Here is an 18,680-nt window from a genome sequence, read left to right on the forward strand (position 1 = left end):
GGCTGTGACACTTCAGATACATCATGGGTGGTCATGGCTATTGCAGACCATAAGATATATCATGACAGTCCCGGTCGTCTGGATGCATTGTACTTCTACAGCTCTCTGAACTGTGTTGTACACTTGCAGATCTCAAAGCGCATTATAGTGCTTTCATCTCTTGAGGCGATCGTGACAGCTAAATTCTCAAGTACATCAGGGTGTAAGGGAATGTGGCCCCCTCAGAGAATATTTGGAGGGAGTTTGATCATTAAAAAGGCATTTTATGTGCATAAGTAACAAAACAAAACTAAATTTAAAAATGCAACAAAAATGAAACAATTTTTCCTGTGCGCACACCTAGTTTTCTTTAGAGGCTACATCATAGGGATAAGGAACTTCATAACCTAGGTAGTATAAGTTGTACCTCTTCTCAGAAATAATATTTCCTCATGACTTTGTGTATGGCTTCCATTTTGTTTGTGGTGTGCCATGGTAGCTATACTTCCTCACTTCTTAGGCAGCATCCATGAGGCCATTAGAACACTAATTGAAAAAGCAATGAGTTCCTGGGCACTAGGAATATCATTACATTTGCATGCCTGCCTTGGAGTTCTCCTTAGAGGTCAGAGATTTCCAATTGCCACAGTCAGAATTTGGAAACCATAATCTCAATCTTTCTGTATACTTCAAAGACCATAACAAGTCATTCAGTGTCTATAGCTTGGCTTATCACCTGAAAAGGCTTTCAACATCTGTATTAATCTTTTGTTATGCCAGTGCTGTGATGGGAATGCTGTACTTAGAGTAATCCCTTAGCAGCTGTGAACTGTGTCAAAACATGGAGCAATTTCTTGGTGCTTCAACAAATAATGTGAAGTATTAACACTGTAGTCTGACAAAGATGTTGTTGACATCATCTTTGCCTTCCTGAATCAGAGGCTAAACATCTTTTGTTCATAAATGCTAAGGCAGAATTTTGCTTTACTATATTCAGGATCCTTTTGATTCAGCCCTTAGTCCTAGAATACACTTGCAGCTGAATATTAATATTTTAAAATGTTTGTTTTCCATCATTTTTGTATTTTGAAAGTGATTTGTTTTAATCCTCTGAACACTGAATATAAGATTTTTTCTGGAATTCCATTTTACTCAATACAGTGGTCTGAATTAGTTCATTTGGACAATGGCAGCTTTAAATCCAGTTTCATACCTTGATGTCAGAGTCTGGTATGAGCTACAGAGGCTGCTGGCTCATAACTAGGAAGGAAGTCCCTAATCCTTTGATTGAAGCAACTATGTTTTGAGTATTTCATATCTTCTTACTCATAGTCAACATGTTTGTGTTTTTAAACTTAAGCTATTCAACTCTGACTATTTCTTTGCGAATTTGCTTATAATTCCTTTATATCAGGGTCCTCAAACTTTTCAAGAGAAGAATCACATAGGACATTTCAAATCGCCAAGAAGGGGGGTGAGGGGGGGTTCCCCTCAGAATTTGCTGAACTTGGGGGGAGGGGGGCAGGGAGGAAGAGAGCCCCTCGGAGGTCTTTATTGAGAAAGTTTGGGGGCGGGGGGGACCATGTCTGGCCCTTTCAATAATTTGAAATGCTCAGGAAGGGGGGAGCAGTAGATAGGATTCCCAGGCCTGCAGGAGTGTGGCAGATAGTATCAATATTTCTAGTTGATGATCCTGCCATACCCCTAGAAATCTTGTCCCCTGCTACTTCCCTTCCCCAATATCTGACCACCTAGGGGGAAGTAGGGGTGGGGAGAGTAGATGGTTGGCAGGATGGGATATTTGTGTGTTTGTAGTGTACACTCTCACTCGATCCTCCCCATATACTTTTCTGCCTCTCTACTTCCTTCCCCTTTCTCGTCCTTTTCCCCCACCCCTTCTCCCTTTTCCTGTCTTCTCAGCCCCTCTTTTGCAATGTGCCAGATTTGTGATATGAGCAAAACCACCCCTCTGGAAACCCTAATCCAGGGAGAAAGACAAGAACTTGGTATCTGGATTATAATAATGAGGATTTCTGCCTCTGCATCTCTAAAGCCTACATCCTTAAGAGTTGATATTCATGCCACCTTCCCCACAGCTCTGAAGAGATTGGCAGCATGCTTGGGAGCTTCAGGACCCACCATCCTTATCTGGATTTCCCTGGCAGCTCTGCAGTACCCACAGTTTGTTACTACCAGTGTCTTCCTCCAAGTGTCTTGCACCACCCTCCACAGTAGCCAAAACTCCTTGTGGCTGTGCTGAAGCCTCTCTCCCTGTCTTTGGCCCAGTTGGCTCCACCTGCACAAGCAGCACTAATGCCAGTAATGTATAATGTAGCCAGTCAGGCAGGCCCCGCCCACACTGCTCTGATGTGTAGCTACTTGCATTCCCAGCTTCAAGTAACTGATCTGGCAATAGCGGAATGCAATGCTGCTGCTGCAGGCCAGATCAGAGCTCCTGTTGCTACTGCTGCGGGACACATCGAGCTCCTGTTTTGCTGCAGTGGGCAGGCTGAAATTCTGCCAAGGGCTGCGTCTGGCTCTCAGGCCATAGTTTGGGAATAAATGAAAATAAATAGAAGGATATTCTAAAACCCAATGTTTCTGTGTATTGCCTGTCTCAGGGTATATACATTCAGTTCATAATGAGGTGCTGATCCACTGTGAATGTGCCTATAAAGCAAGCAGGGGTACAAACAATCATATTCATAAATCAGAAACAAAACCCAAAAGAATTTTCTACAAAAATAACAAATATGGCAGGTTTAAAAGGAATCATATCTTAAATGAGGAGGAAGAAGGTAATTTTATTCATGAGTAAAAGTACCTGTTCATAACAAAAAAATATTAAAAATACAACAACAAAAAAAGATGTATGCATAAAATAGAACAGAAAAAATGAATGGAGAACTGTAACCTTTCTGATGTATTAAAAAGAACTTTAATGTCAAACAAAGGAACAAAAGTTGTATAACTCGTTCTCTGTATGAAGTTGTTTCACTGTAAACCGGGGTGAAGGCACTCAGCTATACTTCGGTATATAAAAGAATATAAATAAATAAAAATAAATAAATAAAAGCTGTCTGTACTCAGACTCTGAAGCACTGGACTAAAAATACAAACATTAATGTATTTTATGTATTCTTTTACTTATTAGTGGTTCTCCAAATTGATTTATACTTTCTTTACAGTGTTTTTTAAATATAAAAAACTATAAGGTGAGATAGTATTTTTTATGTTTCCATTTTTATTTAGTTTTATTTTCTTTGATAATGTTTATATATTTTTGTGTGATATTTTTAATTTATTTATAGAAGTTTTTTGTTTGTAGTATTTTACATATCTTTTTTAATAGTTTTTTGGTATATCAGTTTTACATGGTTACAGGACTTTTTCTATTTGGCTTTGGCAATATATATTTTTAATATGTCATCACAGCCAAGAAATGTTGAGGGTACTGTCTTGCTCTTAGGGGTTTTTTTTAAGTTGTTCTTATTGACAGGGACTCTACAAAGATTTATATGTATGTTGTTTTTTTATAGTTGCATGATTTTACCTTTGTATATTTTTTAGTGTGTGTTTGAGAGGATGTGAAGCAATTTTTTGTATTGGGTTTAGCTACACAGTAAACCAATTTTGTAGTAAAAATGTGTAAGGTATTTTATTTATATATTTTTCCCCTTCTGTTTTTTATAGTACCTATCTTTTATCTCTCTGGGTATTTATTTAAAAAATTTCATTTTTATTTTGTTCATATATATTTTTAACTTCTTATTTCCATTTTATTGTTTCTATTATGATTAATTTTTATCTTTATCTTGTTTAAACATATTATTATGTTCCTTATATATATAGTTTTTTATTCCAACTTCCAGACCTTGAGACTGCTTGCCTTTATGGCACAGCTGTACCCCTTGGGTGGGTTCCAGGTGTTGCCACTCTACCACTGTAATTTGACCTCATTTGTTTCAGTAAGATAGGTTAGAGTTGTACGTTCATGTTTCTGTTCTATTTTATACATCACATTTTTTTTGTTTGGTTGAATTTTTACTCTTTTTTTGTTGTTGTTATGAACAGTAGGTATTTTTGTATCATTTACTCAAGAATAAAATTCACCACCTCCTCTTCATTTCTTTAAAGTATAGTTCCTCTTATATCTGCTATATTTGTTTATTTTTTGTAGAAAATTATTTTGGATGTTCTGTTTCTGTTTTATGAATTTGATGGTTTATATCCCTGTTTACTTTGTAGGCACATTCACAGTGGATCAGCACCTTTTATGAACTAAATGTATATATATCCCTGAGGCAGGCAATATGCCAAAACATGATTGTGTTGGGTTGTATTATATTATGTATTTGTTTGATGTATATTTTTTAATATTTAATAAATATCTGAGTGCTATTTTCAAAATTTTTATTTTATAGCTTTTCATTTAGGTTTTAGAGTGCCCATCTATTTATTATTTATTTATCACTGTGTTGTTTTGCTTTGTTTATTGTGGTTACTTTGCCTCTCACATCTTCATAGTTTGGATCCCCTGCTCTCTATATATATCTTTCTTCACAGATACATATGCTTGTTTATTACTATATAATTCATTCACTGGGCTTCATGGAGTTATCTCTTAACTGTGTTATTTGGTTATGGCCACAAACTGATGGTTAATCTCTTGAATTCATTGCTTGACATGTTCAAGGAGGTTTCTGAACCTGCACTTGCATAAAATCATGTTTGCATATCCTTGATTCTAATTTAGTTTTTGCATTTTCAATATCTTTTATTGTACTTCAATGAGCATACAACTCTTTTTTTCCTCCTGGCTGTCCTCTTAGTTGTGGATGTCCATGGGCCTCACACTTTTGCAAACATCCTTAGTTTCTTAATCCCCCAAATGTGTGGGTCCCAGAGGCTGCTTGTTATTAGAGAAAGTGAAATTGCTTACTTGTAGTTGTGGTTCTCTAATAACAGCAGCTCAATGGATTCACACAACTCACTTGCCTCCCCTTGCACTCTCAGTTCTTTAAGGTTTTGGGGATTTGAGCGGTCTGTTGCAGATGTTATCTACCTGGTTGCTTAGCAACCAGTTCAAAAGCTTCAAAATTCCAAATTGACAACTGGGATGCTCCTTCACTGCACAAGACTGAGTCATGTGGCTCATGTATGTGAATCTATTGAGCTGCTGCTGTTAGAGAAATACAATTATAGGTAAGCAATTTCACTTTATTTTTGTTTTCTCTTCCCTTTAGTGTCTTTGTTAAAGGATCTGAAGCATGCCAACATAGTGACGCTACATGATATTGTGCACACAGAGAAATCCCTAACACTGGTGTTTGAGTACTTGGTAAGAATCATGAAATGACACTAGTAAAGAAGGAAATGCTGAGTGTTTGTTATGTACAGGATGCATGTTGTAGTATCCATACAGACAGAATATAAGGGAAAGGATAACATTGTTAGGTAGAACCTGACTGAAAAGTCACAGTAAATGGCGTATGTGGGATTCTACCAGGGACTGTGCCGGGACTGCTGTTCAATATTTTTATTAATGATTTAGAGTAAGAAATACATAATATTGCCAGTTTTGTAGATGACACCAAGCTCTCATATTGTAAATATATTGTATAGCCCACTGATTTTACAGAAGGACTGGATACTTTAGGCATATGAACAGACAACTGATAGGTAAGATTTAGTGTGGGTAAGTATAAGGTAATAGGGTTGGAGATACAAGATCAGAAGTCCTTGAAAAAGGGGCATGTTATGCTGAATTTTCATGGCAATAGTGAAGCATTATACTTTAAGGAGCTGATATTCAGCTACTGTCCAGCTGCACAAGTTAGCTAGATAAACTTATACAGCTAACTTGGCTGAGGTATTAAGCAGTGTGGCTGCACCACTAAATATTCTTGACTATCTTATAGTTAGCCAGATAAATTTATCTTGCTAACTTTAGGATTGCCAAATAGCAGTGCTAGACTTATCCAGCTAACTACGCTAGGTTCATCATTTTGCTATAAATATAGGCATTTTTCGCAGCGCGAGTTAAATTTTTATGGAGAGAGAGAGACTCTGTAGAGGATCACAAAAAAGTTAACTATTTATACCACTGTAAGAGGGACCACTAGTAACTCAGGGTGAGGTTTGTGGGGTGGAGTGAGTTCTCCCAGGACAAGCAGGATGGTAGTCCTCACATGTGGGTGATGTCATCAGTCAGAGCCCTGTCACAGAACACTTTTGTCAAAGTTTCTAGACTGGCTCACTGAGCATGCCCAGCATGCCATAATCCCTGTGGCCACAAGGGTCTCCCTTCAGTCTCTTTTTGTCCACGCTGCAGTTTGCCTCGCAGGTTAGGAGCTCTGTGAGATTTCTCACACCTTTTTTTTTCCTCATGGAAAGATTTGAAGTTTACTTCTTTAAAAAGTTCCCTAACAGGGGTCTCCCATCACACTCTGTTCCCTCCGATGCTTGGTGAGTACTTTTCCCGTGTCTACGGTCGGTTCTTGCCGCTTTACCAATCGGTTCCCGCACGTCACAGACTGTTTTGCGCTCTTTTTCAACATGGCAACTGGGTTTAGAACGTGCCCAGAGTGTCCGCGAACAATGTCCATCACGGACCCGCACACCATGTGTATCCTGTGCCTGGGTTCTTCACACAATGTCCGCCGGTGTCCTGACTGCGCCCAAATGACTTCGAAAGGCAGACAGACTCGTCTTGACAAAATGGAGTCTCTTTTTAAATTAAAACCAACTCCATTGACTTCGGCCCAGTCATCACCAGTGAGTAAATGGGCATCCACCGACAAACCTTGCCAAGAGCAGCAGGGAGACTGTGACCATCAGTCACTGACACCATCCAGGACATCAATAGCATCATCCTCTATGCAGGGGAAAGACTGGACCGAGCACCGAGGGAAACATCACCACAGACACCGATGTGAGTCCACGCCCGGTGCCGGCACCGACATTGAAGCGGCATCGATGGCTATCGAGCCGCCTTCGAAGAGGGCCCGGGGAGAGGAGCCCTCATCCTCCTCTGCACCCAAGACGTTCCCCGATATCGGTGCTAGGTACTGAGCCTCCACAAATTCCTGTGGAAGGGCCAATAACGCCTAGCCTGCCTTCCCCTGTAGCTGCGCTATCCAGACCAGCTTTCAGGGAGGAACCGGACGCCTCGATGCCTTCCAAAGCCTGCAGCCACCATCGATGCCGGCCCCTATAGTGACACAGACCCCGGAACCATCGATGTTTGCACCGTTGCTGGACCAACTCAATACCCTCATCGGTGCTTTTCCGACTCAGCCCGTTCCATCGGCACTGAGTCGGCCATCGTGACCGCCGCAGCTCCCGATACCTGTTCTGGGCTCCTCAGAGGAAGACGACACAACTTCTAGTCCGACTCCAGCTCCAGGTCCATCGGGACTCTCGAGGCCAAAACATCCTCCGTTTCCCTCGATGCCATTGATTCCATCGATGCCTCCATTGATGCCAGAACACCCTCCATCGATGCCTATGCGCCCTGGAAGGTTAGACATTCTTCCTCCTTCAGGAATTCCCTATGATCCATGGAAGGATGTGAACACAGATTCATCCACGTCAGAGGACTTACTTTCAGAGCCTTCTCCTCCCAAAGAAAGACAGCTGTCTTCTCCTGAAGACCTTTTCTTTGCCAGTTTTATTAAGGAAATGTGTGAAACCATTCCCTTCAACCTGGTGACGGAAGAGGACACCTGTCACAAAACCTTGGAAGTTTTATAGTTTGTTGATGCCCCCAAGGAAATTATGGCCATTCCAGTGCATGAAGTCCTATTGGATCTCCTTTATCGCGGATGGGAGCATCCTGGCACTGTCCCACCAGTTAACAGAAAGACAGATGCCACATACCTGGTGCAACATGCCCTTCAAAACCCACAACTTCCTCATCAATCTTTTGTAGTTGAATCCGCACAAAAGAAGGCCAAGCGATTGCGCCCGCATTCCTCAGCTCCCCCTGGTAAAGACCAGAAATTCCTGGACGGTCTGGGTCGGAAAATCTTCCAAAGCTCCATGTTGGTATCTCGCATAGCCGCTTACCAACTATATATGACCCAGTACCAAAGAAATCTATGGAAGCAAGTCCAAGATTTTGCGGACTCCTTGCCTCAACAGCAGCAAGAAAGCCTGACTGCCATCATCCACAAGGGGTTCAAAGAAGGGAGCATGAGGTAAGAGCAGTATATGACTCCTTCGAGACTGCTTCCCGATTGACAGCAACAGGAATCAGTGCTAGAAGATGGGCCTGGCTGAAAGCTTCTGATTTAAGACCTTAGGTCCAAGATAAGCTTGCTGATCTCCCATGCACTGGTGACAGTCTCTTCGGAGATAAAATAAAAGATGCAGTGGCTCAATTAAAGGACCACCACGAAACTCTACGTCAAATGTCTACAGTCACTGTGGATGCTCCTTCCTCATTCTGCAAAAGCATGAGAAGGGACCCTAGAGGACCATTCTACCGCTCACGCAAGTACTATCCTCCTGCATCTTGAGCAAGACCAGCCAGAGCCCCTCAAAGGGGACATGCACACCAGCCCAAAGCACCCAGAGCGCAACCAGCCCCACAAGCTGGTCCAGCCTCCGAATTTTGATGCGTTTCCAGAGAACAGTAGCCAATCGCCAATGAACCCAAACCTAGGAATACCTGTAGGAGGACGTCTGCAGCACTTCCAACACAATTGGCACCTCATAACAACAGATCAGTGGGTAATATCCATCATAGCCCAGGGATACCGTTTAAACTTCCTCACAGTACCCCCGGACTCTCCACCCAATCCACTGTGGGCACGAAAAGAGCACACATTGCTTCTAGAGTCAGAACTTTCCACTCTTCTGCGAACCAGGGCTGTAGAAACTGTCCCCCTGGCGCAGAGAGGCACAGGGTTCTACTCACGTTACTTTCTGATTCCAAAAAAATCAGGCGGTCTCCGCCCCATCCTAGACCTCCGCAAACTCAACAAATTCCTTCAGAAAGAAAAATTCAGGATGGTGTCTCTCGGCACCATGCTTTTCTTACTACAGCAAGAAGATTGGCTCTGTTCTCTAGACCTTCAAGACGCCTATGCACATATTGCCATATCCCCACATCACTGCAAATACCTGCGCTTCATAGTGGGTCACAGACATTTTCAATACCAAGTTCTGCCATTCGGTCTGGCCTCAGCGCTTCGAGTATTCACAAAATGCCTGGCAGTGGCTGCCGCACATCTATGCAGAAGCACCGTACATGTGTTTCCTTACCTGGACGACTGGCTAATAAAATGACAATCCAAGCAAAGAGCTCTCAACTCTCTAAAGCTCACTATGGATCTTCTACACTCGCTAGGATTTCTAATAAATTACCAAAAATCCCACTTCAATCCATCTCACCTCCTTACCTTCATCGGAGCAGATTTGGACACCACAGTCGCAAAAGCCTTCCTGCCCAACGACCGCGCGGACATACTCTCCAAAATGGCTACATCTCTGTGCACATACAAACAACCTCAGCCCATCAATTCCTCACGTTACTGGGCCACATGACTTCCACAATCCACGTCCTCATCACTCCGATGGCAAGGCTATCCATGAGAGTAATTCAATGGACTTTGAAATCTCAATGGCTCCAAGCCACTCAACCTCTTTTATCCCGGATTCATGTAACCGATCAGCTCCACTTATCATTTCTCTGGTGGACAACAGAGCCAACTTGCTGGCAGGTCTACACTTTCAGTAACCAGTTCCTCAAGTGACCTTAACCACGGACGCATCCAACTTGGGTTGGGGAGCTCACGTGAACCACCTTCAAACTCAAGGTACTTGGACACAACTGGAAGCACAGTTTCAAATCAACTTCCTAGAGCTTTGAGCCATACATTATGCTCTATATGTTTTCCAGGACTCCTTTCACACAAGACTGTTTTCATACAGACAGACAACATAGTTGCAATGTGGTACTTGAACAAACAGGGAGGCACAGGCTCTTACCTCCTCTGCCAAGAAGCTGCGCAGATCTGGGCTTGGGCCCTTGCACACTCTATGCATCTCCGGGCCACTTATCTGGCAGGCATACAGAACGTAGTAGCAGATCGCCTCAGTCGACGTTTCCATTCCCATGAGTAGTCTCTGGATCCCTGCGAAGTGAACAAAATCTTCCAACGCTGGGGTCAACCAACCATCGACCTCTTTGCATTCGAACTGAATTACAAAGTGGACAGATTCTGCTCCCTGCACATGCAGCAAACGCGTTAGCCATGGATGTCTTTGCTCGCCCCTGGAGCACAGGCCTCCGATACCACTAATAGCCAAAACTCTCGTGAAACTACAAAAGGACAAGGAATCAATGATACTCATAGCCCCATACTGGCCTCGACAAGTATGGTTTCCCGTGCTTCTCGACCTCTCCATCCGAGAACCAATTCGCCTGGGCACAGCGCCCAATCTCATAACTCAGAACCAAGGCAAGTTACGCCACCCGAACCTTCAGACCCTATCCCTCACAGCCTGGATGTCGAAAGACTGAGCCTGCAACCAGTCAACCTTTCAGCTAGGGTCTCAAGTGCTTGTAGCTTCACGAAAACCTTCCACAAGAAAATCCTATCTTTCTAAGTGGAATAGATTTATCACGTGGTGCACACAAAAAGGTATCAACCCCTTTTCCTGCCCCACTCCATCTCTATTAGACTATCTCTGACACCTTTCAGACTCTGGTCTCCAGACTTCCTCGGTACGGGTACACCTCAGTGCCATCTCAGTGTACCACAGGGGTTTATTTATTTATTTATTTAATTTCTATACCGGCAATCGTGATAACATCACATCAAGCCGGTTTACAATAAACAATGGGGTAATAACCGGAACCAAGAACAAATATGTAATATACATATTATAAATGCAGTTACAATAAACAAGGAAACATGCAACTGGGAGTAAGAAGAAGAAAAGATAGTAACTTTAACATGGTGTATAAACCTGTAGAAGGTAAAGTTTAAAAAAAAAAAAAAAAAAAAAAAAAAAAAAAAAAATTAATTGTATAATTTACAATGAGTTGTTCAGTTCAAAAATGCAGTTTTTAATAATAAAGAAGAAATCATAAGTAATGAAGATACTGGGTGTTTATAAAGTTTAGAAGAAGATTATCAGGATGGTTATAAAAGAAAATTGTTGCTTGGAATTTGAAAATCAGAGAGAATTATTTTTAGTCTGAGTCTGGGAAGGCTTGTTTGAAAAGCCATGTTTTGAGTCTTTTTCTGAATGTCAATAAGCAGGGTTCTTGTCTAAGTTCCGTTGGTATGGAGTTCCAAAGAGTGGGTCCTGCTGTGGAGAAAGCCCTATCTCTATAAGTTATGTGGAAGGAAGTTTTGGAGGGCGGTACCTGCAGAGACTCTTTGTAGTACTCTCTTATGGGTCTGGAGGAAGTATGCTTTATGAAAGGGATTTGTAGGTTGAGAGGAGCGATTTGTTGGATGGATTTATAGATTATGGTGATTGACTTATAAAGAATTCTGAAATGGATTGGCAGCCAGTGTAAATCTTTAAGGATCGGGGTGATGTGCTCTCTTCTCCTTGTATTTGTTAGAATTCTAGCTGCCGTATTTTGAACCATTTGTAGCGGTTTGGTATGTGCTGATGGGGTACCTAATAATAAAGAATTGCAATAGTCTAGCTTGGAGAAGATTATTGCTTGTAGGATAGTCCTGTAGTCATGAAAGTGGAACAGTGGTCTTATTCTTTTTAGAACATTCAGTTTATGGAAGCAGTCTTTAGTGGTTTGATTTATGAAAGCTTTTAGGTTAAGCCTATTATCGATTATTGCGCCCAAATCTCTTACTTTTATTGTTTGTAGATTAGTTGGAAAGATTGAGGGGGGTGTGGCTTATTTCAGATGATATGAGAAGAAGTTCTGTTTTTGAGGAATTTAGGATTAAATTCATACTGGAAAGGAGGGAGTTGATTTCTTGCAGACAATATTCCCAAAGATCGAGGGTTTTTTTTATGGATTCTTTGATTGGTATCACAATCTGGACATCATCTGCATAAAGGTAGTGTTTAAGGTTCAAATTATTTAATAGATGGCAGAGAGGGAGGAGGTAGATGTTAAAGAGGGTGGGAGAGAGGGATGAACCTTGGGGAACTCCTTGAGATGAAGGGTAGCATTTAGATTCTTTACTGTGTATTTTTACCTTGAAGCCTCTATTTTTCAAGAATGAGTGGAACCAGGACAGTGCAGAGCCTGTTATGCCGATGTTCAATAGTTGGTTAAGGAGCATGGAGTGGTTAACAGTATCAAAGGCGGCTGAGAGGTCCAAGAGAATCAAAAGGTAGGACTGGCCTTTATCTAGGCCTAGGATGAGGTAGTCTGTTAAGGAAATTAGTAGAGATTCTGTGCTTAACGATTTCCTGAAGCCATATTGTGAAGGGTGGAGAATTTTGTGGTCTTCCAGGTAGTCTGATAATTGAGAATTAACCAATTTTTCCATGACTTTAGCAATGAATGGGAGGTTTGAGATAGGGCGAAAGTTGGAGGGGTTGTCTGGATCTAACTTTGGGTTTTTTAAGAGCGGTTTGATTGATGCCATTTTGAGGTCGTCAGGGTAGAGTCCTTTAGATAAAGAGCAGTTTATTATGTCTGCCAGAGCTTTGGATATGGTGTCCGGAATAAGGAGGAGTAATTTGGAAGGGATTTGGTCTAATGGGTGTGTCGATGGTTTCATCTTTTTCAGTATTCTAAGGATCTCAGAAATTGTAATTGGTTCAAATGAATTGAGTGAGATGTGTTTGTTATGGTGTATATATGTGCTGTGTGAGGAAGAAGTATTGGGCGAATTTTTAGAAAGGAGGTTAGCTATTTTGTTGTTGAAGAAGAGAGCGAGCTCCTCTGCTTTTTCTTGTGCTTTGTTAAATGGAATGTCAGGAGTTTGGATTTGAGTTAAATTAGAGACGTAGGTAAAAAGGGCTTTAGCATCAAAGATCATATGATGGATCTTATGAGCATAGAAGTCTCTTTTGATTTTTTGCAAGGAATTTTTGTAGTTGTGGAGAGCAAGTTTGTAGGTAGAAAGGGTGGACGCTGAAGGAGATTTGCGCCATTTGCTTTCTTTCCGTCTGAGGGAAAGTTTTAGATTTTGTAGTTCTTCATTAAACCAAGGTTGTTTTTTTGGAATGTTGTGTTTTAGTTTTTTTGTTATTAGAGGACAGAGTTTATTAGCTGCAGTTTCTGTAATATTATTCCATGAGTGAAGTGCTGAATTTGGAGAGGAAAGGTCCATGTGGGGTAGTTCTAAGACTAGGTGGTTGTGGAGGTCCTCGGATGCACAAATTTTCCTGTAGGAGAATTGTTGAGGAGGGGCGGGGGTGCTGTTTTTTTTGTGCCAGTGTGATGGTGGTTGAGATTAGCGAGTGGTCCGACCAGGGTATTGGTTTGCAGATCGGTTGAGTTGAATTAGCAATACCAGAATTGGTGAAGATAAGGTCCAATATATGACCTGCTTTATGGGTGGGTTTCTTGATAATCTGATTGAAACCTAAAGCAGACAAGGCGGTAATGAAAGTTTTCCCATTTGTAGATAGAGATGGATTGTTGACATGTAAATTGAAGTCACCAAGTATAATTGCTGGAGAATCTAAATTAATGTGGGAGACTATTAGTTCCAGAAGAGGAGAGGCATCTAAGTCAAGAAGGCCTGGGGGAGCATATACAAGAAGGATTTGGAGATGGTTTGATTTGAAAAGGCCTGTTTCCAGTTTGGTAGAAGAGTTAACAGAGTATTGGGTGAAATTCAAATCTTTTTTGGTAGCAAGAAGAATTCCTCCACCTTTTCTTTTCTGTCGGGGAATGGAGAAGAAGTCATATGAATGAGTAGGTAATTGGTTAATTAGAGCAGTGTCTGTTGATTTGAGCCAAGTTTCTGTTATGGCGCAAACGTCTGGATTTTCTTCTAGGAGAAGATCATTGAGAATGGGGGGTTTTCTTAGTGATGGATTGTGCGTTGAATAGAAATAATGAGAATAATGTTAGTCCAAGCAATTGTGTAAAAGGGGAAGCCATGATGGGGATGAGGGCTTTATAGGTGTGAGGATGAGAAGTCCCAAGATAATTACTAATTGCATTGTGTCATGGGGATGCCCCAATAACAGCGCAGCCCCTTGTGAGTTGATTTATGAGGGGCCTACTACAACTTCAGCCCCCTCTCCAGCCACCAGTTACTGAATGGGACCTAAACTTAGTACTTACAAGACTCATGCGTTCCCCATTTGAGTCTTTGCACTCCTGCGATGTTACTTTCCTTACATGGAAAGTTCTTTTCCTAGAAGTCATTACATCTGCTCGAAGGGTCAGTGAGTTACAAGCACTTGTCACATACTCACCCTATACAAGGTTCCTCCATGACAGAGTGGTCCTCCATACTCTCACCCTAAATGCCAAGTGCCACCATGGGACACAGCAGCTGAACACACTAGTTCATGTGGCGAGCCAGCCCCATAGGTCAGCACTCCTACTGATTTTGTTTTTTCAGGCAGCAGGCAGGAAGTGACTTACTTCCTGCAGCCTGGCTTCCAGTCCTCCTTGGCAGTCACAGCCTGCAGGATGGTGGAGGTGGAGCAGAGAAGAGAGGGCCTGGAAAGACAGTACTCCATATGAATGGCCTGAGAAGGAAGATGGACACAAGCAAGCGTGCTGTACTTGAATTGGTCTCCATCTTCCTCTTTCCCGCACTGCCCTGCTCCTGCTGTCTGCTTGGCCTGGAGTCCTTGAATGTGTGCACATCTTGCCATATGCGCACTCGAGGATCACTCGGACACAGATGTGACATTGGCACATGGGGGTGGAGATAGATGCCCAGCCTGGTTGATATATCCAGTCCATCACTCACTGTGTCTCTGGCCAGCGAGGCCAATCGGTGGCCAGCCTGATTTTGATCTGGCCCAGTCCTGCTGCCACCCCCAGAATCCCAAGGCATTCTAGGTGACTGCTTGGTTCACCTAGTGCTTCCACAACCCTGTAGCCAAGTAAATCTGTCTCACAAAAGATACACTTGGATAATAAATTCTCAAATCTCAAGACATGGAGGACTTGTTTTACTTCTTTAGGACCATTATTACACCGAGCTGTTTAGTTAGTCAACATGACATTTGTACCTCTTAACTGGTCATAAATAATCATCGGTCCCCACAGTCACTTTTATGCTCTCTGAATATAAACTTTTTTTTTTTAACTTTTTAAGTGTTCAGAAAACATCAATACTTTCCAATTGTGTGCTTGTGAGCCATGTTGTGTGCAATCAGTTTCACCTGAGATAACACCATGTTTTGAGGTTACTGCTTCAGGTGCTTGATCACCATTGGAAATACCAGCCTATGCTGTCTAGAAGTAAAAAAAAAATACATCTACAAGGCTCATTATATAGATGTTAACTTAATCATTTCAAGTTACACAGTCATTCTCAAAAAGATCTACACTTTGTCAGCTTAGTACAGGTTCCTGTACTTAAAAGTGCAACAGTTCACAAATAAATGTTTCTTCCTCACATGGCCATTTTGGATAAACCACCCAGGCATCAAGTATCCCTTATAGACACATCTATTTACATAGAAGATGTTGTATTGACGGCACTGTGACATCAACGAACACATTCAATCATCAAACATGGTCCATCCTAGCTCTGTTCAATCCAAGTGGAACCAATGTGCTCATATGGAAAATCTAGATTACTCTCTGTCTCTTGAGATTTGAGAATTATAATTCAAGTCTATCTTTTGTGAGATTGGTTTGGACTGTTACATTTTTTGAGTACTGGACCCTTTTTTGTATGCCAAGTAAATCTGTGCCATTTAAAATTTGACCTCTCTAATTGGCTAAATTTGTCTAGTCAAATTCACAGACCGCATAAATTTAGCCAGGCAAAAAAAGGAGCTGGGTTTTGGTGTTCCCAGGGTGAATTTTTCACATTTACCCTGTTAGCACAGTATTCAGTGCTAACTTGCTTAATTTGTCTAGACAAATTTAAGTGCTGCAATAGCCATTCTAAGTCTGCCCAACTGTCACTCACCTTCCCCCTTTCCTGACACCCGCTAGCTAAAATAAAACCCCAAAATGTCCTGATTTGCAATCCCCCCCTTCCACCCCCTACGTCCTGGTACCTTATAGTAAAAAAAAAAAAAAATCTTAAATTCCCCGAGCCATAATCCCCTCTTTTTCACATCTATCTCCAATTCTCCCCTCCAGACTTCTGCCACTCAGAACCCCTTAAAATTACTCGAAGCCAAGCTGACTGAAGGACTCACTATTTCCTCTTGTCAACTCAGCGTCCACTTTTGCTCTGACACTGGCACTAGTAGCTTTGTTATCAGAGTAATACTGGACACCGAGCCAGTTCGAAGGAGGAGTGAATCCTTTGGTGACTTGGGAGATTCTGATGGGTGGGTGTTATGGGGAATGGTATGGAGAAGAGTTTGGAGATGGGAAAGGAGGGTCTCAACTTTTTACATTTGAGTGTGTTATTTTTTTCACTGTTGAGTACCAGGAAGGGGGGTAGATACAACTTGTCTGAGGGGGGCATTATTTAGAGAATTTGGCTGGTTAGCACTGATTTTCACCCTACCAGCTATGTTTGGATGCACAAAGCTGTGCTAAAAATAGTTGGTCAAATTTTGAACCGCCTGATTTTCAGCTGAAAACTTACCCAGTTAGGTTCAACTGACAATTCAGCTAAAAAAGTGGTTAAAATTAACCAGCTCTCTTTGTCAATAAGTGGCTTTTTGAAAATGGACCCTTTATGTTACCTTGTGAGCCTGTCTGTCTCTTCTGGACAGGCCTGGATCTACTGAGTGTGCAAACTGTCATTGCACAAGGCAGCACACCTGGAGATCGGCAGAAGAAAGGGAGAGGGCCATCCATCATAAAAGACAGAATCCCAGCAGCCGAAAATAAGGCTAGGCTTTGCTCCTTAAGCCAGTGGCAATCAGTGTTTCTTGTAAGGTGCTCTGCACATGTGCTCAGCTGCGCATACCACACCACTGCTCTTCCTTCCTTGTGTGCAGACCCTGCAATATTCAAAACTGGTGTGTGGCTTACAGTTCCTTTCTGCTGATTTCACGATGCACAAGATCAACCTAGAAGAAGTGCAGGCTCCACCAATTTTGAACATGATATAGAGCTAGCACACAGAGAGGAGCACCAAAACAGGCTTCAGCTGCTGACAACCAACCTCTGCTCTCTAGTGCTGCAATCTTCACCATTGCTAGACTAGGCATGGCACAAGAGAGAGAGAGAGAGAGAATTCCAATGAGCCTCCAGCAGAGTTCGTTCCGCCCAACGGCCAAAGAAACAAAGGAATGAGACTGAGAGGCTCCTGGCTGTGTGAGAAAGCATATGTGTGTGTTTGCGAGAGAGCGCATGTCTGTGTGTGAGAGAAAGTGTGCATATGTATGTTAGAGGAAAAATATTATGCTACCCCTCTAACTTCCCTACTAATCTGCAACAAACTCAAAAGTTCCCAGATATGGAGAGCAGGGGAATATTTTTGTCCTTAGTAGTTTTGATTATTGGGTGATATTTGATATGTCTGCTGCTTTGAAATTAAAAATAAATTTATGCATTTTTAATTATTTGATGTTATTCTATTCCTCAGCTGTTTTGAAATATTCTTTTTTGTTAGTATGAGTTTACTATTAAGATTGATGGTGTATATTTCTTGATTTTATTATTTGTTTTATGAGGATAGTACTGTTTCTGTTTTTCCATTGTTGCACTGCATTCAGAGTCTGGCTTCTTGCAGTTTCCAGTTCAGTTGTCTGCACATTTCTGTTCATACTTTATGATCACTTTGTTCTGTATTTGGTGAGGGTCTCTCTGTATTCTGCATATGTGACCGAGGTGAGATATTCTGCTAGTGTATAGTTTCTGTGTAGGGATCTATAGTAGCCTGGCTTGTTCTGTTTTTCATAATAGAATGTGTATTGGTGTTGTAGGGCCTGGTGTAATATTTGCAGTGTTGCCTATTCATAGATAGGGTTATTATTGTTTTGAATTCTGTTAATTAGTATTGTTTTGGTATGGGAGGTTTACTGTATTGTAATTGTAATTCTGTTTACTCGTGACTTTCTTTAAACTAAGCTAGTACGCAATACAATAGTGCAGAGGTACAGGGCCAGCCAGTTCCGTTTTTATATACCAGCAGGTAGGCAGAGGCATATGGGAATTTGGGGAGGGGGGTGTCAGATTTTAAAGTTTGGACTGCTGAAGAGAGCTGGGCTTTTTTCAGTAGAGAAGGGGGCCCATGATAGAGCCTGAGACTAGGCAAAAGTGTAAGAGACTGAAACAGAGCCTGTTTCTGTTGTGTATTGGTTATTGGATAAACAACAAAATTGTGATTTAAAAAAAAAAAACCTGAATGAGTAGGGGGCAGCACAATAATTGTTTGTACAGGGCAGCAAAAAAGCTAGCATCAGCCCTGCTTCAGGAGATATATTGCTACAGAGGAAACAGTACAGGGGTGATCCCTCCTGAATTTAGCAACTCAGAGCAAATAACCTCTGCTTCAGAAGGTATAGTGCTATATAGTAGTGGTTCACATCACAACTGCTGTGTAGTTGCATGATTCCCAGGTATAACAGTCCTCTTTTCTTTCTGTAGTGTTGATGCAGACTATTTTTACCAAGATTTTTTACACAGAGCCTGGTTGTGGTGTGGC

The 18,680-nt window shown here is 41.7% G+C and overlaps 1 protein-coding gene across 5 annotated transcripts in view; it reads left to right on the forward strand.

Moving 5' to 3' along the window:
* LOC115090469 (cyclin-dependent kinase 17-like) overlaps window positions 1-18,680 on the forward strand; it is a 434,720-nt gene that overhangs the window by 321,840 nt on the left and 94,200 nt on the right. For all 5 annotated transcript variants that reach the window (XM_029599597.1, XM_029599598.1, XM_029599599.1 and 2 more), the window contains one exon: window positions 5,226-5,320. In XM_029599597.1, the coding sequence (XP_029455457.1) occupies window positions 5,226-5,320 (95 nt within the window). The remainder of the gene's footprint in view (window positions 1-5,225; window positions 5,321-18,680) is intronic.

This window comes from Rhinatrema bivittatum, chromosome 4 (assembly GCF_901001135.1).
Source record: "Rhinatrema bivittatum chromosome 4, aRhiBiv1.1, whole genome shotgun sequence".
Classification (NCBI taxonomy): Eukaryota; Metazoa; Chordata; class Amphibia; order Gymnophiona; family Rhinatrematidae; genus Rhinatrema; species Rhinatrema bivittatum.